At 51.0% G+C, this 26,071-nt stretch overlaps 7 protein-coding genes across 7 annotated transcripts; 4 read left to right on the forward strand and 3 right to left on the reverse strand.

Annotated features, from left to right (window-relative positions):
* Positions 1–3,853: 3,853 nt before the first annotated feature.
* On the reverse strand, positions 3,854–5,059 carry UCRPA7_3427 (putative smp-30 gluconolaconase lre-like region containing protein; the record flags this gene model as incomplete). Its single annotated transcript, XM_007915970.1, has 4 exons — positions 3,854–4,082; positions 4,142–4,861; positions 4,913–4,953; positions 5,009–5,059. The coding sequence occupies 4 exons, from the start codon at positions 5,057–5,059 to the stop codon at positions 3,854–3,856; spliced, it is 1,041 nt and encodes a 346-aa protein (XP_007914161.1).
* A 53-nt stretch (positions 5,060–5,112) lies between these two features.
* Positions 5,113–6,382, forward strand: UCRPA7_3428 (putative short chain dehydrogenase protein; the record flags this gene model as incomplete). The annotated part of the gene is made up of 4 exons (XM_007915965.1): positions 5,113–5,146; positions 5,614–5,769; positions 5,824–5,879; positions 6,164–6,382. The coding sequence occupies 4 exons, from the start codon at positions 5,113–5,115 to the stop codon at positions 6,380–6,382; spliced, it is 465 nt and encodes a 154-aa protein (XP_007914156.1).
* A 1,049-nt stretch (positions 6,383–7,431) lies between these two features.
* On the forward strand, positions 7,432–8,356 carry UCRPA7_3429 (hypothetical protein; the record flags this gene model as incomplete). The annotated part of the gene is made up of 2 exons (XM_007915869.1): positions 7,432–7,622; positions 7,681–8,356. The coding sequence occupies 2 exons, from the start codon at positions 7,432–7,434 to the stop codon at positions 8,354–8,356; spliced, it is 867 nt and encodes a 288-aa protein (XP_007914060.1).
* A 288-nt stretch (positions 8,357–8,644) lies between these two features.
* UCRPA7_3430 (putative an1-type zinc finger protein 1 protein) lies at positions 8,645–9,586 on the reverse strand (the record flags this gene model as incomplete). The annotated part of the gene is made up of 1 exon (XM_007915902.1): positions 8,645–9,586. The coding sequence occupies one exon, from the start codon at positions 9,584–9,586 to the stop codon at positions 8,645–8,647; it is 942 nt and encodes a 313-aa protein (XP_007914093.1).
* A 1,973-nt stretch (positions 9,587–11,559) lies between these two features.
* UCRPA7_3431 (putative rad4 family protein) lies at positions 11,560–15,417 on the forward strand (the record flags this gene model as incomplete). Its single annotated transcript, XM_007915883.1, has 3 exons — positions 11,560–11,845; positions 12,416–14,668; positions 14,717–15,417. 3 exons carry the CDS (start codon positions 11,560–11,562, stop codon positions 15,415–15,417), a joined length of 3,240 nt encoding a protein of 1,079 aa, XP_007914074.1.
* A 3,398-nt stretch (positions 15,418–18,815) lies between these two features.
* Positions 18,816–21,190, reverse strand: UCRPA7_3432 (putative amidophosphoribosyltransferase protein; the record flags this gene model as incomplete). Its single annotated transcript, XM_007915946.1, has 8 exons — positions 18,816–18,840; positions 18,897–19,309; positions 19,363–19,471; positions 20,017–20,047; positions 20,254–20,762; positions 20,815–20,825; positions 20,882–20,969; positions 21,021–21,190. The coding sequence occupies 8 exons, from the start codon at positions 21,188–21,190 to the stop codon at positions 18,816–18,818; spliced, it is 1,356 nt and encodes a 451-aa protein (XP_007914137.1).
* A 2,260-nt stretch (positions 21,191–23,450) lies between these two features.
* UCRPA7_3433 (putative ring finger protein) lies at positions 23,451–25,373 on the forward strand (the record flags this gene model as incomplete). The annotated part of the gene is made up of 5 exons (XM_007915893.1): positions 23,451–23,749; positions 23,913–24,351; positions 24,399–24,813; positions 24,880–25,290; positions 25,360–25,373. The coding sequence occupies 5 exons, from the start codon at positions 23,451–23,453 to the stop codon at positions 25,371–25,373; spliced, it is 1,578 nt and encodes a 525-aa protein (XP_007914084.1).
* Positions 25,374–26,071: the final 698 nt, after the last annotated feature.

Below are 26,071 nucleotides of genomic sequence, written 5' to 3' on the forward strand. Positions count from 1 at the left end.
CGAGTCAATCCAATCCAATACAAGTTCACGCACTGCCAAGCGTGATCAAGCTGAATCGAATCCTCCTTACTACTGCATGGTATACTATATGAGTATTCCTACCTTGACCCTCAGTGCCGGGTTTTGCTAGTGGTGGCTCAATATGATCAGTCTTCTATCCTCTGATTCTGTCATATTTTGCCCCTTTTTCGCAAATCCAGTTTGGACCCGGCGATGGGGAAGACCCCGGCTGCTTATTTCCAGCCCATCCATTCTTTCCATGGTGTGTTCGCAGACCCCAAGCACGAGGAATGCAAAAGTCGTCATTGCCCAGGTTTTGTTGATTCATTCGCTTTTATCTTCTCGTGGTCTTCAGCCTTCAGGTTGCTTGACACGGTACCTCGAGGGTACCTACAGATCATTCTGCCTGTCTTCTCAGTTTACGCACCTGATCTCTTCCAGCCCGTCCATCCCATTCACCGCACATACAATTACTGTACTATACTGTACCGTACTGTACTGTACCTAATGCTTGAGATGCCCCTCCTCTTGCTTCTTTCGCTTCCTCTGCCCCTCTTTTCCGTCGAGGTCTAACCACCAGCGTCCTCCACAAATTTTGACGTTTGGAACAGGCACTTCCCCTACACATGCCTTGACATGCATTCGCAAGGTCGCATTCGAGCGGACACACACTACACGCTTCGAAACAAAGCCTACTGCAGCGTCTACCAATCACGTTGGCTCGGGATCGCAGGATACTCCAAAAATCAAGCCCAACCCAAGTTCATGCACGCAAAAAAGCAGACAAACGACCGTCAAGGCGACGGGAGGGGGCTTATCGATTGCTGCCCGCACACAAGCACGTACGCAAGCGGGATGGCCGTGAGGCCGTGACCGCGGGAGGGACTGGAGTGGGAGTGGGAGTGGGAGTGGCATCGCTCACAGCCTCTCTGATCTACGGTGGTAGAGGGGTTTTATCGCCAACAAAGCATGATTTCGCGTGCGTCCAGGTCAGTCTAGATCGCACAAGCGACCGCCTCAACGTGGTAGGATGGCCTCTGTCGCCCAACCTAGGAAGGCTTGGGGTGGATGTACAGTACCTCCAGTACCTCGACAGCGCCTTCTTTTCTTTTTGACGCCCCCGCTGCAGCCCAGTACTCTACTTCCTTCGGGAGCTTGGAGAGGGCAGGGCCGCTGCTAAACGGCCCAACGCTTTCGCCATTTGCCACAATGGATCCCTCTCCCGGCCGTCTAGGCGCGGCGGGCATTGCCGCCTGGGAAAGGGTAGGTACAAATTGTCTGCAGAGCTGTGTGTCACGACAAGCTTCAGGTCCGATTTCGACTGTGTTCAGATGAGAACAGACTAACCGCGTTTTTTTGTGCTGCACTGCAGTTCAGCTACATCGTAGCCCCTCCCCTATCAAATTTCCCACGTTTTGCGGCCACACTTAACGTTAGTCTGCGATGCAAGGACTGAGGTGCAGGCAATAATCCGATGGTGCTATTGCCAGGGAGAACCCCGGCCCCCAAGCGGCGCCGATGGAGGTTCGCTGGGCGGCTTCTCTCATCCGACGTCGAACCCCAGCAGGCAAGACCCCAGCTTGGACAGCATCCTGGAACCGACCTCTACCCTACTCTAGGCCACTCTACATGTACGTGGCAATCTCCTCGAAGCCGAAGAGGCGTCAAAGAAACGCCCCCGCGAGCCATACCCTTATGCAGATGGGACGCAGGTCCAGCTTAGCAACATGCATGTCCCGTGTGACAGCATCGAGTCCCGATGCGAAAAAGAAGAAAGGTTCCACGACTCCCAAGCGGCACGGGAATCGCATGAGACGACTCTTACTAGTTCTATACACTGGTACAGGCGCCGTCGCGTACTACCACAGCAGAAACACATGCACAAGGCATTAGGCTGGGCGCCGACACTGGGACGGCCGATGCGATCTTACTCACATACGCAGCCCTTTTTTTTTCATGTCTTCCAGCTGTAGCGTCAATCTTACTCGTGGATGAGCCATCTTGATCAAGTGACCAAGCCGATCGAAGCCGTTATGGCCATTCAAGCGCTCCTCTCGACCTGCCCTACGCGCTGCGCCGTTAGTTTCTCTGGCGCGCGCGTCGGTTCCAGCGTTTCCATTTGTCCCCCACTGGCATGATTGGGGTCCCATTGTAGGTAGTATGTACAGTACAACGAAAGGACGGTGTAATGACATGACTGCCTCGGGCGGATAGATACAGCCCTTCGACTTGCCTGCATTCTCGTTCCTGCTGCCCGCCTGCCTATGGAATCTTCTTCATCCCAACTCGACCCTTCCATCAGGTCGCAAATAGATTGGACGCATCGAGGATTCTCCTCAGGGGTGCCAGGGGTGGATGCTGGGCAGTTAAAGCACTGCCAGGGATGCACAAGCAACCCAAGCCCCAGGTGTTTCGGCGGGGTTGATGTACCAGCTCCTCACATGGCCCCGCGAAATGTAGGTCACACCCCTCATGCTTCAACTCCCTTATCTGCTGTTGGCAACGTGTAGCGAGGAAGGTGCCGTTCTATCTTGGCATGATCGCCAACATGGCAGGTCTATCTACCGTGCCCTAGGACAGAAATAGTACGGAACCACATAGAGGATACACAGTCTTGGACTACATCCGTGCAATGGGGGCCGTTGAACGAACCTTCGAGACGGCAATGACCATTCTGTTTTCTTCCATCGTGAACTGCCTCTCCAGGCAGGACTGACTCAAGAAATTTGAGGCAAAGGCATGACGTAGGAGGAAATCATTCACTTCGCTGCATTTGTCTCGCCCAGGAATTAACATTGCTTTTCTTGTTGCTTCTGCCAAAACACACACCAAGCGCAAGTACCTCTCAATGTAGCACGCAGGTCCCTCAACGAATCGATAACAAGATCCCGAGCGTCTCGATATTTTCCAGAACCCAGCCCGTGTTCTTTCGAGAGCCAGAAACATCTTTGTGTATAGCAATGACAAATTCTGAACCCTGGTCGAGCCGTTTCTCTCGTTATTCATCATTCATGCTCCAGCCATCGCTGTTCCCTCTGCTCGGATCCAGCCCGTCCCGATCGCCAGCCGACGCAACTTGAAACTCCGGGGGTCGAGGTGGCCGCCCCGACCTCCTGAAACGCACATCCTCGGCGGGCATCTTCCATTCAGGCCCAAAATTTCTTCGCAAGGTGACGTCCGCGAGGACGGACTTGCAGTTGGGTGCTTACGTACGCTACTGTGAGAGCCGCACTGCTATGAGAATGACTTCACTTCGCCCCGCCTGGCCTGGATGTAAATCATGATGCCGTCAGCCGATGGGCGATTCGCGAGAGTCCTGTGGGTTTCTAAAGACTGGCTTATGATGCAATTATCACCCCATGCTTGATCTACCTGAACGAGTGCGTGCTCCGCTCTGTTGCTGGACTTGTGAGAGGCACAGTTGATATCGAACTTGACCGAACATTTCGCTGTACGAGATGCCTCAGCCGACACTTCAGACAGCTGATGGGTCAGGTTTCACATGTATTCGTGGGCTAAGGAACATGCTGCTGCCAGAGCCAGCTTGTGACGGGTATCTACGTGGAGCACAGGGCTATTCCGCTCCAAAACACAGCAGACTCGTAGCAGTGATCTGACTTCGTTCACGGGCTCCTTGCTGAAGACCTTTCAAGGACGCACTTCGCGCGCCTCCTCCCAGGTGAACCATTGCGGCCTGTCCACCTCGATCAGCGACTGCCCATGTTGCTCTTCATCCCCAAACTGTAGCCTCCATAGCCTCTGCTCGGCGCACAGGAACATCTCATTGTGCCTGCCAAAGCAGAAGTTGGTCACGCCTCCTATAGCCCTACGGTAAGCATGGGTCGTTGGAAGATCAGGCGTGAATGAGAGGAAACTTGCCTGGAACTTCAATGACTGCCTGCAGAGTTCCGCCAGGGTTCCAGATCTCCAGGCCGTCCGCACAGCCGGCGTAGACGTAGCCGTTGGTATCGCATTTGATCCCCATGGGGATGCCTCTCAGGGGAAACGCAAAGATGCGCTTGTTGGCGAGGAAGGGCGAGCCTGCTCGCATGATCACATCAAAGGCATAAATAGTGGCAGCCCTACAAGAGTTAGTTCATCAGCGTAGACTCTACAGTGAGGGGGATCTTTGGATGTTGACCTTGATGAGCTCTGGTCTCCATTGCCGCGAACCGCGTCCGTATCCGTGACATACACCGTGCTCTCGTCCGGGCTGAACGCCAGACCGGTCGGCCGGCCCAGACCGTCCGCCATGACCCTGATGTCCTCCGTGTCCGGGTTGAAGCGGTACAGGTGGCACGGCAGCTGCGGCCGTGGCCGGAAGTCCTTCTCGAAGCCGTGATACGGGTCCGTGAACCAGAGCGAGCCGTCCTGCGTGACGACGACGTCGTGCGGCGAGTTGAACTCCCGCTCGTAGAAGCTCGTCACGACGCCCTCGGGCGGCTTGCCGCGCGGCATGTAGTACAGCCCGCCCGTGCCGGCCGTGAGGTTGCCCTGCGAGCAGTAGAGCACGCCGCCGCGGTATGCGGCCGCGCCGGCGGGCATGGCCATGTTGGGAGGCGGCCGCAGTTTCATCCATTCCACCGACTCGACGTGGCCGGCGTCACTGCGGTGCAGAACGACACGCGAGATGAGGATGATGGGCAGCGTGGAGCTGGTGGTGGACTGCAGCAGGTTGGAGGTGACGAAGAGCTCCTCGTGCTCTGGGTCGTAGACACATGCCTGGTGGAAGAAGGGGTTCCTTGACGTCTCGGCGGAGGAGAGCAGTAATGAGTGGCGACATCGCGGGTCGAAACTCGTCCCGGAGGTGGACTGATAGAGAGACACAATTATGTCACTCGCTGCCTGCGGCGACGGGGACCTGTTGAAGTATTAGCTTGTGCATTGTCCTTGAGATGTGGAGAGAACAAACAGTGGCGTCGCAACTCTACCATTCGGTCGGAATTTGACAAGCTACAAACGATATTAGTGAGTTGTCTCTGCTAAGAATCCGGAGATAATCACTCACTTGCACCGGCGTCTCCTCGACGGAGATGTTACTATTGGTAATGGACGCCATCCTGTGACGAATTACCGCGTCCTCCTCGTATGCATAGCTCACAGGCACGACAAATGACGATAGTATGCAGTACCGGTGTTAAGAGCTGTAAGTTGCGGCTGATGGGTGAAGTTTGCACCGTTTAGATGACCCACCCCCGGTTCCGACCAGTAGAGACAATCAGCCCGTACCGCGTAGCGCCAAGCCGATCAACCGGCGCCGTGATCAGCACGCTTTGTGGCTGGCCTCCCGCTATAGCTTACTATCGGGATTATATACACATCGGACAGCTCTATGTCCGAGAGGCTTTATAACTATAAAATCATATGGTATTCAAGCAATGATGACCAGATACTCGTAGAGAGTGCTGACCATCTCAAGTATAGACTTTAGGCATCGACTTAGTTTGAGACCTTTTATTGATATCACCCGTCAAGAAATACAGCGTTTGTATTCTCGTTTTTAGTCCAGCTTGTTCATCATGATCGTGTTAGTTACTGGAGGCAACAGGGGCATTGGCTTTGGTATTGTGCAGGCCATAACACAGCGAATTCCAAACGCAACTATCCTCATAGGCTGTCGAGAAATCAAGTCTGGTGAAGAATCTATAAGCAAGCTTCAAGAACTTGGGGTCACAGCTACACTTGATACTATCAAGGTGGACGTTGAAGACGACGATACCATTGCTGCTGCCGCCGAGGTCGTCCGTACCAAGTACCGGAAGCTCGATGGTATGTTGATCGCTTCAAGTGTATATTGTTATACTCCTTCTAACCGATTGGCAGTCTTGATTAACAACGCAGCTCAGATGACTTTCGCGTCTTCATCAGAACTCTCGGAGGTCAGAAGCACTATGAACAAGAACGTCAACAATGCCGTCACCTCTCAAGCCATAGTCACGAGAGCATTTTTACCCCTTCTAAGGCAAAGCGAATTCCCCCGAGTCATCATGGTCTCCAGTGCTAGAGGCAGTCTCGGCATGACTGCAAAGAAAGAGGCAAGCCTGCAACACCCACCGATGATCAATACTTAATACTAATCCATCAATTGCAGCTCCCGCCCGTTCAGCTCGTGGATTATTGCGTCTGCAAAAGCGCACTAAACATGTTGACGCTTCACTTTCAGCAAAGCGAGGATATGGACAAGACGCTGGACAAGAAAATCACTTTCTGGATGGTCAGCCCGGGATTCACCAAAACAGCATTCAACAATTTCAGAGGCACAAAAGATCCCGTAGATAGCGCGGAAGTCGTGATGAGGCTTCTGGAGTCAGAACAGGGCGAGATTCCACCTGGGACGTTCTGGGAGTATGAGCACGAGTCGTTCAGGGCCGTGCCATGGTGAAGAGGTCCGGAATCTCGCATCTCGAGGAAGTAAAGTGTGTGGCAAGAACGGCTGTCAGATTCAAACATGTGCTGGACGAATGCCGTAGGCAATGTCGTGTCCAGGACACCATCAATTCGCGATGGACTGTCTTCTATATATGTACACTCGTCGAGTAGTAGTCACGAGCGGACTCTCGCCGATTGGTATCCCATGTCGTCTAGTGCACCTAGTGTTTGGCTTTTTCCTCCGAATCCGCTTGCTCCAAGAATTTCCTGATTGGCAATTAGCAGCTGAATCATCTCTTGATGTCAATTGGGTCGCATTACTTTATGAAGTCGGCCTCGTCGGGGCTGGAAGCGTTGATCGGGGGTGTCTGAACAGCCTTCTTGCTGCCGCCCGTGAAGAAAGAGGCGGTTCCGAAAATCGTCGCAAGGGTGATCATGGAGAGCTGTAAGCACATGCTGTTAGCCGCAATTGATGCCAATGGCTCGTCGAGAGCTCCCAGGCCAATCCATCCTCATTGACCCGAGATGCCTCTCCGGATACCAGGGGTACTGACGTAGTGCGAGCCGACTTGGCGGCCAAAGATTGTGTAGTATGAGACCATCTTGACAAGAGGCGACAATGAACCGACTAAAGTACGGGTGGCGGGAGGACTGTTCGGGGATATGAAGGGTTGTCGTGAAATTTGGGCGATGTGAAAACGACGCAGCTGCCGATGGAGCTTCTCGGGTAGCCGAATTGAATTTGTCGTTGCCTGAGGCATCAACTCGTAAGTAGAGTTCCGTCTAAGGATTATGCGTCTTAAGTGCATAAGTCGTGTTCTTGCATAGATCTTCAAATGCCTCCCCCGCAACTAATGTGCATTGCGGATATGTACAAAATCCCCACAAGCCGAGCGATTCCGCCCGAGGTTAGCACGTTAGCAATAAGTACGTCACAGTTGGCTGGCGTTACTGAGCCTCGAAGCTTCTCAAGGCGGCACCAACAAACTTGTCCTGAATTACTTCCGCCACACCTCGCGATAGACAACAGAGCATCACCGGAATCGCCGGACACGGGTCACCATGTGGGGAAGAAGTCAGGACAAGACTCCTAAAGAGAGCACTCCAGAAGCACCGAAAGATGCTGGCAAAGAGCCTGCCGCCCCAGATCCCAACAAGCTGCCAAACCGCGAGAAGCTGCCAGCAGCATTGCAACAGATAGTGGACAAGTCTGATAAAGAGGACAACTTCTTCGATGAGCTTGTGGAGGGATAGTATGTGTATAAAACTTTTGATATCATTACATTTTGTGACTAACACGCATCTTCACAGTGCACCAGAGTCGACCGAGTCTAATGTGCGATTCGCCGCCTACGCCACTCGAGTACGAACAATTCTACTATCTGCACAGCGATATGTGGCCTACACTTCAGATATAGGAGAGTCGTTCAGGCCAGTTGCGCATCCATACCTTGTAAGAGGCGCCTATGGTATCTCATGGGCGTATATTCTAGGAGATGTATCATACGAAGGATACAAGGCATATTGGCATAATCAGCGCACACTCAACCCAACATTGGAGTTGACGGAGCGCCAGAAGAAGCTCACGGGCCTGGACACCTTCGTTCCTGTTGACCAGGGCCAACTCAAGCCTGCAACTATCCCTCCCCTAGAGGACTATAGGACTGTCATGGCGCAGCGAGCAATTTTCCAGAGCTTGGCTAGTATGGGTCTGCCAGCCTTCACAATCCACAGTGTAGTGAGGTACTCGAGCAGAGCTATGAAGGACGTGAAGAACAAGACAATCAGGACATGGGGACCGATCGGATTGGGTCTAGCTGTTGTTCCATTTCTACCCTCATTGTTCGATAAGCCGGTTGAGAATGCGGTTGAGTGGGTGTTCCATAAGGGGTTCGCGACATTTGGTGGAAAGGAGTATGTGGGCGATGCTCCGACTACCGGAAGAGAGAAGGCGCTTATCCAGAAACCCAAGGAAAAAGAGCTCTGAGTTTAACGGCGTTTGGCAAATAATGCGAATGAGATTCGACAGACTCTAGCACCTCCATTCACGATACTTACGATAGAGATAGTGTCTCTGAAACCACTCTGTAAAAAAATCAATATATCACAAACTGCTCACATGAAAGTACGGGTGACATGTTATTGAATTAAAACATTTTAATAATTCTATTCGTATCTCGTTAATGCCGACAAAGATTTGGTATATCCAGACATCGAATGCCATCCCATAAACTCCATCAAATGCGATGCATAGGCTAGTATAGCAGAAATCGCCTCAAGCCTCTATTAGATCCGGAACTGCAGGTCCAATACCCCTGAGCAATACAACGGTATTGCCGCTGACCAAAGCTGAGCCCACCTTCTCGTTGAACTCTAGTACTCGTCCACCTTCAACGTGAAACACACGTAACTTGTCCTTCTCGTTCGCAGACTGGTTGTTAACATTCTGGACCTGCAAGCTCTTGGCCGCAGCGTCCAACACACGGCCAATCACCCAATCCTTAGAGTAGTAGAACTGCCCCTTTGGAATTTTGGCCACTGTTGTCTCTGCTTCCGCCTCCACGTATAAATATACTCTCTTCTCTGGCGCAAGCTTCTCATCGCCCTTGGCCGTCTTTTTGAGATTGTTAACGGCGACCAGTCTTGCAGCAGTCGATGTGGGCTTCGCTTTTGGAAGTGCACGCCCGGCTTGTTCCTTCTTGGCAGCACCCCATGCCTTCAGCTTGTCGAGAGCCGACCGGGCCTTCTCCGTCGCATCGAACTGTGTTGGCCGCGCGCCGATTGGTACAAGATTCTTGCAGTTGTGGTCCTCCTTTAACCTGTGCTTCAAGCAATAGTCCCGGTTGCAGTTCGAGCAGTGAACTCCAGGCACAAGACTTGTGCCGATGACTGACTTGCACTGTGGCGACGCGCATGGCTTCTCCGATACAAAGTCTTTCATTCGCTTGCCTTCGCCCAAGCTGTGCTTCTGGAGTTGCGCCTGCCGCCGCCTTTCGGCCCAGGCCCCGGCATTGGTGCATTTGTGTGAGGATTCGGTTCGGTGATCGAGGCAGAATGTCTTCTTACATGACTGGCAGTAGAATGGGAGGAAGTCGAGCTGGTTACAGTAGTCGTACTGGCAGTGCTTGCCGACGAGGCTGACGTCGGGGAGTCGGTCGACCTCAGTCATGTTGACGTAGCTCGTCTCTTGAGCGTCGGGGGTAGTTGAGCCAGACATCTTGGATCGTTTACGCCGGAAAAGGACCCTGATTTATTATAGGACGTCGGGTCTTCGACTCAGGCTACCGGCGGTTTCGTAAGATGGCAATCTAAGCAGGCAGAGGCAAAGTTCGTCAGCCTGGTCGGTCGTGAGGCTCGGCTTGTGATGGCGGGGTTTTGCCCGCCAAGATGCTTACCAAATGGCTGGTGTACCCCTGGAAGTCTCTCGAATCTGCCAAGTTTAGCGGGGCGGAAACCTCCAAAAGTCGCTAATCGGTGCTACTTTCGGGACCACCGCTCTAAATATTTGTTAATTAGCTAGAGACGGTCTCTAGCTTCGTGTTGACACAACGGTTCAAGGTTGCGCAGAGACTCAATCTTCAACTTCTTCGTAGATCTATACTTAGATCCAAATTCTTAGAAACGTTGTGCATTTTCATGTGCTCTAGATACACGCAAAATTACCAAATCTTTGTCAGTAATTTTTTTTTGGATCAGAGATGTCTCGCCTTACCATCATCGTTTGGACCGAGTTGCCATTTCAATAATGTGTGACATGTATGATTTGATCTCAGGAGGAGATAATAACAGGATTGTTTGAAACTCCCCTTCGTAGGTTCCATATTCGCAACACTCTCTCCCAGATTGGTTGACTTAGATGGCGTTGAACGGCGAGATGGATGATGCTGATGGCTTACTCATCCGTCATCGGTTCCTGCATTCCCCCAAAACTTGGTCAACAATCCAAAGTTGGGCGTCCTCATGAGAACAAGGCTGTGAAGCCTGGCTTCATCAGAGTCGTCCAATTACACATTCCTCGTTTACTCGCCCGTCATGAAGTATTATCCCAAAGCCACCGAGAAGCGGCTTCCGTTTCATGATCCCGTCATGCATAAGACTCGCAAGAAGTTCTTCGCTGCCGCCGGGAAGAACTTCGCATTGCTGCAACTTCTGTTCTTTGCCCTATTTGGCTACGTTTTCGGATCTTTATATCAGCAAGCGACACATACTCACAACATACACGTTGTGTTTGTTGACTATGATGGTGGCGCAATTGGGCAGGCTATTAGGAAGGCCTACTCCGGGCTTCAAGCACGAACATTCCCGACACTTGTTGAGAAGTCGGCGGCGGAATATGCGAATCCAGGAACCTTGGAAAACGCTGTTTGCCGAACTCGGTTCTGGGCGGCTCTATACACATCTGCGGGTGCTTCAGACAGGCTCCATGATGCCTTAACATCTAATGAGTCAGTGGTATACGATCCAACCGATGTAATGACATATATCTGGAACGAAGCCCGGTACTCAGCAGTAGTTGATCCCGTTGTTTCTTCGAACTTGCAGACGCTGTCGTCAGCAGCTCGTGTGGCATATAGCACCAGCAATGGGACAGGAGGGATCACGAGTCTGTCGTCCCCTGCTGCCCTTTCAGCATTTGCGCAGCCATGGCAACTGGGCAACCAAAATATTCAGCCAACGACTCAGGGCTCCAGAGCGATCTATAACACATTGGTGATTATTCTGATCGTGATCCAGGAGTTCTTCTATCTCGGCACGATCAATGGTCTATATCAGGCACTTCAGATCTACGTGCGAGTCCATCCCGTCCGCATAATCATAATTCGAAATCTGAACTCACTAACATATTGCCTGGTGGGTTCCGTGTGCACCGCTGGGGCGATTTGGGCTTTCCGATCAGGGTGGGATGTCGATGCGAACCAGTTCGTCTTGACGTGGATGACTCTATGGCTCTTCGCGCATCTCAACTTTGCTACCATGGATGTCTTCACCGTCTGGCTGCAACCTGCGTATGTGCCCATGGCGCTTATCACTTGGATGATAACAAACGTCACGTCCATCCTTCTCCCATTCGAGTTGTCTCCTGCATTCTACAAAATTGGCTACATGCTCCCAGCACATGAAGTGTATCAGGTTCTTCTGGATATCTGGTCAGGTGGATGTAATCCGCAGCTATACTACGCTTTGCCAATCATGTTCTCGTGGTGGGTGTTAGCCGTCTCTCTGAGCGCCCTCGGCGTCTTCCGCAGATGTCATTACGCCACGCTCGGCCAAGAGCAGCAGGAGAAGCAGTTCCAGGAGCGGCTTGACGCGGCCATGGAGTTCGAGCGGAAGAGGGAGAGGGAAGCACAGGAAGCCAGCACGGCGGCAGAGGCACAGATGGAGAAGAAGGTCACTAGCCCAGGAGAACAGGAAGATACGGATGCTGAAGTCCAGCGTGAACTTGCAGAAGTCATTTCGAGGACAAACAGCAGAATCCGTAGGGAACAGAGAAGGGAGAGCAGGACTTGCAGCTTTGGGCCGGCGTTTAGTGTTGCTTTTGGCAATGAGAGTGATTCTGACGTGTCTGAGGCGCCGAAATAAACTTCGTTTTGGAAGCTTTACGAGTTCGTGGAATTACTGGAAACTGGCGTTGATATAATGGGTCAATGAAGATGTAATGGAAATGAGCTCCCTTTCTGTTGAGCAAAGCATAGTTCTTGAAACTGATACGACAAATGGCTTTCCCTTGTATAGCCCTGTCGTTGAAGATCACGAAAGAAAGGTGGATGAACAAACGCCGAAACTGCATACCAAAAAAAATCTGATTAAACGGTATGAATTTATGCTTTTTTATGCAGTCGTGGGGGCGTTAGTGCTTTAGATCCCGCCGCCTAAAGCTCGCCACGTGCTTTCGCGACATTCCAAAAGCGCGAACTTTGTACCTGGCGAAGTCTATGACGTTATCGAGTTATCTCAACGGCATAATATCTATACCTTTTTCCAGGTGACATTTCTTCTATACAATCGCCACGGTCAACGTGCAGACGATGAGCCATGCCGCCGTCAGTCCCACGCAAGCGCTTGCGGGATGAGGACGGCGAGAGCTCGAAAAAGAAGGCAAAGACTGTCGCGACCAAAGCCCCGCCGAGGAAGCCCACCTTGTTCGACGACCTCGATGCGACATCCACGCCGCGAACCTCCGGTCGCAGCAGCCGAGCACCAGTAAAGTATGGCGACAGCAGCGATGATGAAAGCGCACTGTCATCACTCTCGGATGCCGACTTCGAAGATGTCCTGACTGCCAAACCCCCGAAGGCGGACGAGCCAAGCGACGACGACGACGACGACATCGAATTTGAAGATGTCCCGCATGTGGCTTCCGCTGTCCCTGAAGGGCCTGAACCTTCGGGAGATCTTGAGCTGACGCTATACCGAGATCCGCATGTTTCATACGAAGATGCGCTTGGTGACAAGAAAGGACCAACGAAGCGCGAGCGCAGGATTCGGATTACAACGCACTGCATTCATGTACAGTTTCTTATGTGGCACAACGCGATACGTAATTCCTGGTTATGCGACCCGGAAGTACAAGGGATACTACTCTCACATCTTTCACCATCACTTTGGGAGGAAGTTGAGCGGTGGAGACGGAACAGCGGCTTGCAGCCTCAAGAAGAAAGCAAGCCGAAAGTCTCGAAGGACACGAAAGGAAAAGGCAAGAGCAAGCCGACACCCAAGGGGAAGGGCAAAAAGGGAGCCGAAAAGCCTTCTAGGGACTGGGGCGATGCTGCCGAACGACTGGAAAAGGGGGCCGTTAATATGAGCCATGGCGATCCGTTGTTCAGGCTAGTTAAGGCGCTGGCTGCGTGGTGGAGACAACGATTTCGCATTACGGCGCCTGGCCTTCGAAAGCTGGGGTGGATGAAGTTGCAGCGTCTCTCGCGACTCACGAAGGAGTTTGAGAATGACAAGGACAATCACGAGCTGTTTGGCGAGAGGATCCGCAACATCGAGGACTTTAAACGACGAGCCCAAGAGTGTACGGGCAGTCGCGATTTAGGAGCACAGCTCTTTACGGCTCTTCTTAGAGGACTCGGCTTGGAGGCTCGGATGGTCGCAAATTTGCAGCCGGTCGGGTTCAGCTGGACGAAGCTCGAGGAAGCAGATCCAGAGAAAGAGGATGAGAAGGCAGAAAAGACACAGCCTCCTGTCGAGCCTGCAAAAAAGGCAGCAAAGACGAAAGCGAGCAAGGTGTCTAAGCCTAGCCAGCCAACCAGGTCATCACGTCGGACAAATCAAAAGCACACGAAAGCTGATGCGGAGGATTCTGATGATTTTGACATGTTGGAGGAGAATAGCGACAATGATTCGGTCATCGAACTTCCCACCCCTAAGAAAGGCGCGAAATCAAAAGTGTACGACAAGGACCTCGAGTTTCCTCATTATTGGACTGAAATCTTGTCTCCGGTCACGAATAAGTACCTTTCAGTGGACGTCATTGTCAAAAACATTGTTGCAACCAATCGTGAGCTTGTCGAAGCCTTCGAGCCGAGAGGCGGCCAGGCTGACAAGGCCAAGCAAGTCATGGCTTATATCGTTGGCTTCTCCCCAGATGGAACAGCTAAAGACGTCACTGTTCGATACCTCAAGCGCCAGACACTTCCTGGGAAAACCAAGGGCATGCGCATCCCTGTCGAGAAGATACCTGTACACAATAAGAACGGGAAAGTGAAAAAGTATGAGCAATTTGACTGGTTCAGATCTGTCATGCGGGCATATGCTAGAGGCGATAGAAAACACCCCTTAACAGAGGTCGACGATGAGGAGGATTCCACCGATCTGAAGCCTGCGAAGCCTCAGAAGAAGGAGGTGAAAGAAGGAGAGGAAACCTTGCAATACTACAAGCAGTCTCAAGAATTTGCTCTTGAACGACACCTGAGGAGAGAGGAAGCCCTGCTGCCGACGGCGGAGCCAGTCAAGGTCTTCAAAAATAAAGGAAAGGGCGGTAAAATAGAAGAAGAGCCAGTGTACTTGCGAAAGGATGTTGTGCAGGTGAAGAGTGCCGAGACATGGCACAAGCAAGGTCGGGCTCCCATAGCCGGTGAACAACCACTCAAGAAAGTTCCTTACCGAGCTGCGACGACGAATCGACGACGGGAGATCGCGGAGGCAGAAGCTGCTACCGGGCAAAAGGTTCTCCAGGGGCTGTACAGCTTTGATCAGACCGATTGGATCATTCCTGACCCCATCCGAGATGGCATTATTCCCAAAAATGATTACGGCAATATCGACCTCTTTGTTGAGCATATGTGTCCTGAAGGTCAGTGCCCCTGCCTTTTCCTGTGTTACATCTGCTAATTTTAATCAGGCGCTGTACATGTACCGTACAGAGGAGCGGTGCGTGTTTGCAAGCGAATTGGGATCGACTATGCTGAGGCAGTTGTTGACTTTGAGTTCGGCCATCGAATGGCTGTTCCTGTCATTCAGGGGGTTGTCATCGCGGTGGAGTATCATGATCAGGTCATGGAAGAGCTCGCGAAGGACGAGGCAGAGCGTTCCCGCAAGGAAGATGAGAAACGCCGCAAGGCAGCCCTCGCACAGTGGAGGAAGCTCCTTATGGGCATGAGGATTGTCGAGAGGATTCGACGAGAATATGGCGGACTCAAGGACGACTTTGTAGCCTTTGGGCACAGCCGTGGGGCAGATAGTGATGTGCTCGAAAGTGCACTGGCCGACGAAGATATGGCTGGCGGCTTCTTACCTGCAGGATTTGAGGAAGATGTCCAAGAAGAGCCACGTCAAACCTCTAGCTTCTTCCCCGTGGTCGACGAGAATGACCATTCGGAGGACAACGATGGCGAGGATGCCCTCATGGTAGAAGATGGAGACAGTGAGCTGGTGTTTGGACATACCTACCCTACACCCCAGTCAGGGGCAGTTGCCCAAGAAGAGGAAGTCAAGCCTCGAGGCAGGCGTACCGCTCAACGGGCGCGAAGGACCGTCCCGTCTTCAGAAGATGAGGAAGATAGCATGGATTCTGCCGAGTCTGACGATGATTACGAAGCATAGACTCATGACAATAGGAATTGTACTAATTCTAAAGGACTCTTAGGTCCCGTTGTTCATCCTTGTCTAATCCCCTTTGATTTGTCAAAAGCTTGAGCTGGTTAGAGCTCGCTATCTGGTGAACATATAGATATCTCCTAGACTGAATCGATTTTAGAGCACGAGATAGAACGGAAGCCACATGGATACTCAAGACCACAATGTGACTGGTCTTTGGGACTTGGTTTCAATTTACACTATAAAATATATCAATTACAGTCGACTCATCAAGGGGTTTGGCCCTTGGTTCTCGTGGTCAGACTCTCAGCCAACTCTGAGTGACCATTCTTGACAGCATAGAAGACTGGCGGCCGATTATCCTTGTCACGCAGCCCGATATCCCGGTACCCCAGAGCTTGACAAACACACTCATTCCCAGTGGCGGCAGCATAGTGCATGATACTTCTTTTGCTATAAGTGAACTTAGACTCCTTACCACGAGCAAACAGATCAGGCTTCTGTATCCGGGTTCCTGCTAGTACCGCAACGTGAAAGAAGGTGTGGCCAAACAGGTCCTGTGCGCCGATGTTTCTGAAATTATTGAACCCGTGTTCCATAACACTGTTGGGATCTTGCAACCATTGAAGTCTGACCCGCAATTTCAGCAACTGAAGCAAATCTGATCGCATCCAGTTCCAAAGGAATGAACAATCAACGAATGCCTCACTACCAATGTCACATCCCCATGATGCGCAAATTAGGTAAGCCGGAAGACTATGTACTTCGTTCTTCAGAATCGCCGGAATCTGAATACCAAATAATAATTCAGTGCGAGGAATTCGCTGAAGAAGAGGATTACCTAGAGATAGCAGATGTTCAAGTTTCTCGCTCGACAACCCCCGAGGAGACTTTGAGATGGATCGCGCAGACTTCATGAAGTCGTTTCCAAAAACCTCGGCTCCCATCATGTCAGCACGAATGCTATCCACAAGTGACAATTCTGGGAGCTGAAGGAATTGGGAGACGAGACGCAGCAAGCCTTCTTCGGCGCCTCCCGATGTTACCCTGAGCAACCGTGCCCGGACTGCTGTCTCTAGTACCCTGCGAAAATCCTCGATCGCGCGAAGTAGATCTGTTTGCGGCGGAGTCTCGTCTACAAAATAAAAAAGATCCACCAATCTTCGGCGTTGGCGATGTAAGATGTTAACTTCAATCTTGAGAGTCAAGAAGATATTCGTGGCATCCAACCTGCTACGCATCAGTCAAATTCGATCATATAGATATCACGTCTCAAAGGCACTCACAAGTCTTGATAGTTCCATGCCTGCTGCTGAGGCGGCTTTCTGGGGCTTCTGGTTGGTGTATGGAGAGCCTCGTTGATTTCCTCCTCGTCCTGGCCATTCTGTTCTAAACGACCTACACGAGATGTAGAGACTCCTGCTCGTATCTGGTTGTTTGTTGCCCTTAAGGACGGACTGGATGTCTGAGGAGGAGAAATAAGCTGTAACTGTTCAGGGGCTGCTGGTCTCGCGTCTGTTTGCTTGGGTCTTTTTTCCTTTCTTGTTTTTACAGTGTAACCGCCACAGTTGCGGTCCTGTCTTTTACATGTATCGCAGCTTAAGTTTGTTGGGGTGTCTCTCTCGGGACTGCACTATATTACGGACAGTGCCTCCGTCAGCACGGCCATGATCAACATCAAGTTATAACAAAAATTGTACACACGCGTAGGTGGTTTTCCCGGCAGTTATCACATTTCGCTCGGGCCTGTTTGCCTCGCTTCAATGGGCGTTTTCTGGGTGTTGGATCTGTTGAAGAGGCTGGTTCTCGACTCAATTCCCCGATAAAATCATTGACCTCATGCGGTGTATCCATTTTTCCTGGTCAAGGAGGTGGAATAGTGCCAAAATAAAAGTGAATGTCTTGAAACAATAAATTACAAGTCAGGATATAAGTCCCCTAGAACGGGCAGTTGACAGCTTTTGAAGTGCGAAGTGCAAGTGCGGTCGGTGTGTCCCGGGTTAACGGCGGCTGACTACGGCTGACAAGGACCATCTGATAAGTCCCAGTCCGGAATTCGCAGGAGCCGTGTAACAATTGTTGCTCGTCTAAGTTCAGGGTCTCAGCAACGTCCATGGCTCTCTTCATTTCAAGCTTGCGGGAGGCCTTCACTCTGTCTCCTCTTACAACTTTGCATTGATGTTCATTTTCGCCATAAAATCCAAGAAGCATTAAGGAGGGCGATACTAGTCTATACACTTAAAACCAATGCCGGACTCGAACACCATTCTTAACATTGTGTCCATTATTATCGCCGTCCTTGCTATAATCGTCTCCTACATTCTTGGTCGCCTACAACTACGAGCGGCACATCTACAACTTCGCCAAGCACAACACGACAACGCTGATCTCCGGCGCCTTGTTCACCGTATCGTTGTTATAGTGCATAGATTTTGACGGTATGTAAAGCTTGATATCAAATTTCTGTTTTCAACTGCTGTCCTCGCGCCAGTGTTAACTGCTCTTGCAATGCTCTAGATCGCCCTCGCCATCATTGAACTTGCAAGTCATTGGAGTCATGGGGCTTGGTTATGATACCCGTTAGCACTTGCTGCAGATGTCCAAGGCCTTCTAATTACGTTTGTGTTTTGCTTGGATACCAGGGAGGCTCGGGAGGTGCGAAGATCTAGGGCTAGGATGGTCGCCTGGCAGGCAAAGGTTTCGGACTGTCTGGAGCGGGCAGCCAACTTGGTTAGCAATTCTGGGGAGCAACCGGCGTTCGAGATAGGATCTTTTTGGTAGTTCTGTCTTTTGATCATTTGTTGCTCTAAAGGCACGACAGTGGTGAGAGGCTAGACGGATGAATTTTGACAAAGGTGCCGTCCCAAAAATCCAGAACCAATGATCTCCAGATAGAAAATGAGTGTGCATGCATACCTTTTTCCGTCATGCAACCACCCAATTCAGTTCATTCAGGCAACCAAGTGCTGCTGTGACAGTATGCTGCGTTCTCTTCCCGCCCAATTTAGGGCATCGTTCAGCAAGGGGCACAACAGCCATTTTGGGCCATTCCAAGGTTAGTTCTGGCTTGTGTAAGTCAAGATGACCCACACAAGCTTTAGGTAGTGTTTACTGGAGCCCCACCACCACATTTGCCCAGTGAAATGGGTTACAAGCAGCAGGCTGGAACTGTTCTCATAAAACTAAACTCTTGACATGTCTACCAACTCTATTCGATGCAAGATGCCATGAATACACGGCCAGAAGCAGCCACCAATCCTGATATGCATTATATACACACAGAGAAAATAACTTCTGAACTTCATGAAGCCTGAAGTTTCGAAAGTTGCTGGTCTTCACTGCGAACTCTTCAGATGCTTTACACACCTGTAGTTGTTGCCAACCATGAAATCTAAGTTGCTCTTCTACTCCGTGGCGAGGTTGTGCAGACTGCATTTAGCGTTAGAAGTTGAATGAATCCCAGGATGAAAAAGAGCACCACATACCTTATATCGACACGGTTCTCCGGATTCCGGTCTGCACCGTGGCCGTTGGCCTCACCGTTTGTGAGGCGCGGGGCCTTATTCTCCGAACCATGCACCGCAACACTTACAGGGCCTCCATTGCCAGTCAAAGCCGAATTCGGGACGCTCTCGCCAGCGCCAATCTTTCGCTTCTTCCCTCGCAAGTGACTGAGATGCTCAAAGTAGCCATCTGGCACTGGGGTGGTATACTGGCCGCAGAATACGCCACACTCAAAGTCGGTGACAGGAGTATCAGGGGCAGCTTCAAAACAGGCCGCCTTGAGATCGTCGAGGCTCTGGTAGATGACTTCATCGGCATTGATGTGCTTTGCAATATCTTGCCTAGTCTTTTCATGTGCAATAAGCTCCTCAGGACTTGCTAGATCAATGCCATACTAGAGCCCCGTTAGCACGACTGATTGATTTCCTGCAGAGCTCGAACACTTACAATGTGTGGATGGATGATCGGGGGTGCACAGCTGGCAAAAATGACCTTGCGAGCGCCAGCTTCGCGAGCCACACTTACGATTTCCCGGCTCGTATTTCCACGCACAATACTATCATCGACGAGCAGTACGACTCGATCTTTAAATTCGCTCTCCATAGCACTCAACTTCCTCCGGATGCTCTTTTGACGAGCAGCTTGCCCAGGCAGAATGAATGTTCGGAACACATAACGACTTTTCTTCAAGGACATCAGTACAGCTGTGTAGGCTAATATTTAGGACGAACTTACAACAAGCCCATTCGAGAAAGGTTTGCCAAGGTGCTCAGACACAACTGCAGCAGCAGTGTTACTGGTTTCCGGAACTGGAATAACGACGTCTATTTCTTTGAGTGCCTCCTCACTCAAAGTCTCCCTAATCTTGCGAGCGAGCTTTGCACCCATATTCTGTCGGCTTCGATGGACAGAGATCTCCCCGAGTATGCTATCAGGCCTAGCAAAGTAGACAAATTCGACGAAGGGGAAGTTAGTTTGTCTCTTGAGGATAGTAAACGTACAAGGGGATGCAAGAGAGGAGTTGGTGAGTATGACTCAGCAATGAGTGTCCATGGTTGGACTGTATCTTTGTCTCCAACACTCAAGTCACGGCTGCTGTACTTGAAAATGAAATTCAGAACTTGCTTACATACTATGAATAAGAATTAGTAAATTCGCTGTTGGAGTAGTGGAACAGGGGGGGAAGGCAAAGAAGATGAGGGGGGTTGGGTTGGGTTGGTTCGAGGTTGCATCAAAGATGGCTCAAGAACATTTAAGTTCGAACTAAGTGGTGCATCCAAAATTTGAACATAATAGAGGATGGTATTGGAAAGAAAACGAATTCTAGGAGTTGCTTACTGTCAAGAGAGTAACCCTGGGCTGGTACCACCTGGTGGAATTGTGGCTTTCCACCTTTCTGAATGAAGACAGCTTGACCTGGAAGAATGTCTTGAATGTCTTTGAATCCGAGTTGGCGCAGGGCAATGCTCTCAGAGGCAAACATGTAATCCATCCCGCCTTCGATGGTGGCTGACGGACGGGAACCAAGTGAAAGAGGCCGGATGCCGAAAGAGTCCCGGAAAGCAAGGATACCAAACCCAGCAATCATAGCTGTGACGGCCCATGCTCCCTCACATCGCATGTAAGTCTTGGCCAGAGCGCTAAAGATGTCGTCGGTGTTGACACGAGCCTTGCCGGTCTCATTGAGGTCGCTGGCGAAGACATTGAGCATCAGTTCGCTGTCGGAGTCGGTGTTGACGTGACGGTGGGCCACCTTGTCTAGGTAAGTGCGCAGAGCGGGGGCATTGATCAGGTTGCCGTTGTGCGCGAAGCAGATACCGTAAGGGGAGTTGACGTAGAATGGTTGGCTAGAATTCGATCAATATAATCGCGTCAATACCATTAAGAAAGTCCACTCACGACTCGGCGCTCTAGAAATGGGCAGGTTAGCACAAACCATAGGGGTCGGAGCGTGAATTGAACATACCGAGCTGGTTCCAGCAGTCGGATAGCGCAGATGGGCAATGCCAAAGTATCCTGGGAGGTCCGCGACGCGCTTGCCATCCTCGAAGACCCTGATTGGTGGTGAGCAAAGGATCTGAGATGTACGACTTGGCAGAGCTTACTTGGATGCCATTCCATTGCCCTTGCATTGGAAGATTCTACCTCCAGCAGCACATGTGGCTATACCACAAGCATCTTGGCCACGGTGTTGCAAATAGTACAAACTCTCGTGCAAGTCTGCTGCCGCATCCGACGAGGTGTCGGCGAGGATGAGGGCGACAATTCCACACATTGTGTCGATATGCGCAGGGATCTATGGAGACTATAGCAAGGAGTCGAATGCAGGAACGCAGCTCTCTCTCAGTCTGCCTGTAACGGTATTATACGCTCGACGGACTGGGTGACGTTGAGGTCGTGGAGGCTTCGGGTAGTGGGGTCTCGAGGGAGGCGGTGGACGAGGAAGGGCGCGCCGAGAGTCGCGGGGGACAGTGGGATGGTTGGGTTGCTGAGAGACAGAGAAGATGAGAAATCAAAGATGACTCTCACAAGTCTGTAGACACCATTGTCATCGGTGACCAATCCAGGGCAAGAAGAGAAGCCGAAGTTGCCTTTGAGAGGAGGAGGAAAGGTTGACGGGATCCATTTTCTCGGGATCTTCTCTGTGAGAGAGATAACCCGCCGCCAGCCAGCGACTTCGCTTTGGAGGGGGAAATTTTTTTGGGAGGGATGGGGCAAGTTAATGCGGGGCGGCAAGCTGCAAGGCGCTAAAAACCCTTAACAGTCCTGACTATCACCTCCTTATCGATTGGTGGCCTTTCCGTGGTAGCCGCCAACTTAGGTAGTTCTACATTGGTACTTAGTATGGGGACCTTGTCTCTGTCATGTTGCTGACTTACACGAATAAGGCAAGTAGCATTAGTCTCTTGCAGAGCCCTGTTCTTCATCATACATGATAGTCTCAACTGTGGGAGATATGTTTATTGCAGTAGACTATTATGCATTCTTATTTTGAAATAGATACCAAATATAATGATGTGTCATTTATACCTACTTGGCTAGGAAGTGTCGATACTTCAGGAATGTACCTTATGCTTATTTGTAACTAGACCTAACGAGGATCCTGTATCAAAGCCAGAACTTGCCTCATTCAAACCGCTGATGTTTGTTGTCTATAATACAAGAAGACCTGATTTAAGCACTTGTAGATGTGTATTATTATTACTCTCTAAACTATGTTGTATTTCTGGTTAAATCTTACGATATTCTCATCGGGGACTGTCATTAACGCACGGACCACCTGCCACATCTTAGTGGATCATGGGCAACAAACAGCCTTATTCTGTCTTTATTAGGCGACCTTGACACCCGAGACCCGATAGCGGGTTGGCAGCTGCACAGGCTGTCGCAGTGCCAGTGCCTCTTTTCTTTGTCTGAAGGACTTCCTTTGATTGCCTGTCTCTCCTCTCTCATTTCTACACAGTCGGGGCAGACTTTGCAAATTATCTTCTTCAGCAGTCTTACAAAGTGGTGGTTCATCCCAAGGGAATTCAGTGAACTCCGACTTGTCCGCAACCTTATCATCACGCTCTTGGGCTTGGAGCCTCACCCACCTCATCAGCAGCAGAAGAGCTTCTGACATTCCGCCTTCACTAATCGAGGCTGGCAGGGCTCAATGAACCATGTTGTTCAGTCGCACTTGAATGGTAAGCAGTGTTCTGAGATTGTCGACACACTCTCCTCTGCTCTACTCTTAAACTTTCCTCAAAATGCTACCCGCCAACTAGGCGGCTAGTTGATTATTGTGGTTGAAGCGACACATTTTGCTAGTAATCATGAAGAATGAGATACCATTTCAAGTAAATTTGGTTGTAGCAATGTTTTTTCTGCTATACTGAGATTCTTTGCGGACTAAGTGGCCGTGATATTTTTTGGAGATAATTGTTTGTCACAATAATGAAGACCAGAAGGAGTAGGAAACGTGGTGGACAGCTTTGTGTAACTAGGGCTCCCGTGAAGTTTATTCCAGGCCTGAGCACCCTCATCTTTCACTGGCACCGCTCACTGCACACGTACACACACCACACAACACGGATCGAGCCTCCCGTAGATATCCCACCTGGTGTGGGGCCTTCTTTTCCTTCTCACCTTCGTCCTTTCTTCCGAGAGATTTCCTTCTCCTTCTCCGATACATTTTCCTGTTCAGTGACGAGCTCAAGACAACAAACCCGTAACTGTCACTGTCACCGACCTCATCAAGCCCTAGCGCACCTTCTTGGAGATACCCCTCTCTCTGTCCCTTCCCTTTTGTCCCTCCCCGAATACAAATGTCCCACTCTGCTGACACAGAACTTTCCTTGTAAAGTATGGGAAACTTGCTTTGCGTCGCCAACGATCCCGGTGCACGCCAGGACCACGAGAAGCTTTGTCCTGTCCCTCAGAGTCAGGTCAACCAGGGCGTCAAAGCCAGTAACCCAGAGAGCCGCTCGCCTCCTCCTCAACTCCTGCCTCAGACCCAAAAGAGGGCTGCATCCCCTCCCCAACAAGTTCAGACAATGGATCATCCAGAATCTCTCAAAATCACCTGCAGGGAGGCAGTCCTTACGGTCTTCCCCGATATCTGCCCTGAGTTCCTTCTGAAGGCTTCTGAGGAGAAGGGCCATGACTTCCACGAAGTCATCTCTCACGTTCTGGACCAGTCTGAAGATGGCAAATCTTATCCCAAGCGGCCTCGCACAAACCTCAAGCGCAAACGGACCGAGGATGGTGCAGAACAGGCCAATGACAGCACAAGACGCTTTGACAATGATGAACGTCGTCGCGAGCAAAAGACACTTACCTACCTCAAGACAAGGTATGTTCACAAGCATGCACCTAGTTCCTTTCTCACGATCATTTTCACCCGACCATGGTCTTTTTCACCTTGAATCTAGCCGTCTCCAAGTTTGTTGTGTTGTCTTCCTTCATCTGATCAGTTTGCTCACTCCACAAACCTTTATTTTCTGACAAGTTGCCAGCAAAATCCTTCTTCAGCAAGGGTTTCCTTTGGTAGCAGTAAGAGATCTTTATGCCACCTTTAGCCAGAATGGTCAGTGCCTCTACCCTACATTCATGGCGATGGATAAAATCATGTCCGAGTATGATGAGCGGGATCCGCCGTTCACGCTCAAGAAGAGACCCATCAAGGAGAATGCTTCATACCTTGAGGAGGCCATCGAGGAGACTATCCAGAATTGCGAAGACGTCGCCGAAAAGGAAGCCCTCATTGAGTTCCATGAGGCAAGAAAAGCGAGGGCTATTCTCAGAGCCGAAGCAGATGCCAAGTTACGCCATGATTTGGCAGAGGCTGACAACTTCAACCATGCCAAAGCTGAGGGCACTGTCACCACCTGTGAATGCTGCTGCGACGACTTTGCTTTGAATCGCATGGTACACTGTAATGCTGAGAAGTGCCATGTAGGTGCTACCCCCTATTCTCTTGAGCTTACTAATTGAACCAATAGTTCTTCTGCTACGACTGTGCTCGACGGATGGCTGAGAATGAGATTGGCCTCTCAAAGTATGAGCTGGGCTGTATGTCTATGGACGGATGCCAAGCTGGCTTTGCAAGAGACCAGCGGGACCTCTTCCTCGATCAGAACGCAGCCATCGCACTTGAGCGTATCGAGCAAGAGGCTGTGCTTCGCCTGGCTGGCATCGAGAACCTCGAAACCTGTCCATTTTGCCCCTTCGCGGCCGAGTATCCCCCAGTTGAGGTCGACAAGGAGTTTCGATGCCAGAACCCTGAATGCGAGTTTGTGAGCTGTCGGCTCTGCAGACAGGAAACTCACATTCCCAAATCATGCGAGGAAGCCAAACGGGAAAACGGTTTATCTGCGCGACGAGAGATTGAGGAGGCTATGTCTGCGGCTCTTATACGTACATGTAATAAGTGTAGGTGCCCTTATACTTGAAACCTAAATCGCGACAACTGACACTTCACAGGTGGAACGCCATTCATCAAGGAGAATGGATGCAACAAGATGACTTGTACTCGAGCCGGCTGCATGAATGTTCAATGCTACGTCTGCAGCAAATCTTGTGACTACTCGCATTTCGATGACACTAGCCGAGGCGGCAAACAAGGCAACTGCCCCTTGTTTGACAGCGTAGAGCAGCGTCACGAGGCTGAGGTCCGCGCTGCAGAGGAGGCGGCCCGCAAGAAGGTTGAGGAGCAGAATCCTGACGTGGATCACGACATGCTCCAGATCAAGGTTTCCAAAACAGTCAAGGCCGACGAAGAAGCTCGCCGGAACAGAAAGGAAAGGGAATTCGCCGGATTCCACGCCAGAAACCGTGTTCTGAACCCCCCCGCGGCTCCTGGCGGCCCGCCAAACGACCAGGAACGGCAACCTGGTAGGTACAATTGCTCGACTATCTAGTCGATTACTACCAAAAACAAAAACAATTCATTAGGCGTTTTAGCTAACCTGAGATAGCAATTGCTGATTTTTTCCGGGGGCCGGGATGGCGTCTACAGCCGCCCCCTCCTCCTATTATCAACCATCCTGCCGGTGATCTTGCAGGGGCCTTGCCAAGAGCAGCACCTCCTCCCAGACATTTGGCCAATCCTGCACTAAATGTTGGACCTCAGCGTCAAGGCCTCGGTAGAGACGAGTTGCCGGAAGATGCGGCACGCCGATTCAATCCGTATGCATACATGGATCTGGGTCGTATTGGTCCTGGTCAGCCGGTACAACCATTCCCACAGCCTCTCCCTATGGCTGGCATACCGGTACCGTTTGATTACGTTAACGGCAACCGCAACCAGAAACCCGGTCGGCGAGTAGGCCGCAATCGTGGCGGCCCAGTCCCTGCAGGGGAAAATGAGAATGGTGCGGCAGGTGCAGCGGAACCTGCTGCCGTCCCTATTCGCTCAGGAAGACGTCGACCTAGGGCCTGAAGAAATCAGTGCTACTCTGATTGCGGTGTTTCGACTTCACCGTCATTTCTTTGTCCTCGAGATATGCGAGGCGTGGTCCATCGAAGCTCGCAGATATCACCCCGGCTCAGCGGTCATGACTCAGTGACCTTATGTCGATAACCCGTTTTTCACTTGTTTTTATTGCCTTCGTTCCATCCAGCGATCATAGTTTGCGGCATTTCACGATAGCATGATAGGTGATCAAATTCTCTC

Source organism: Phaeoacremonium minimum, assembly GCF_000392275.1.
Source record: "Phaeoacremonium minimum UCRPA7 unplaced genomic scaffold PA7_03_scaffold_270, whole genome shotgun sequence".
Lineage (NCBI taxonomy): Eukaryota > Fungi > Ascomycota > Sordariomycetes > Togniniales > Togniniaceae > Phaeoacremonium > Phaeoacremonium minimum.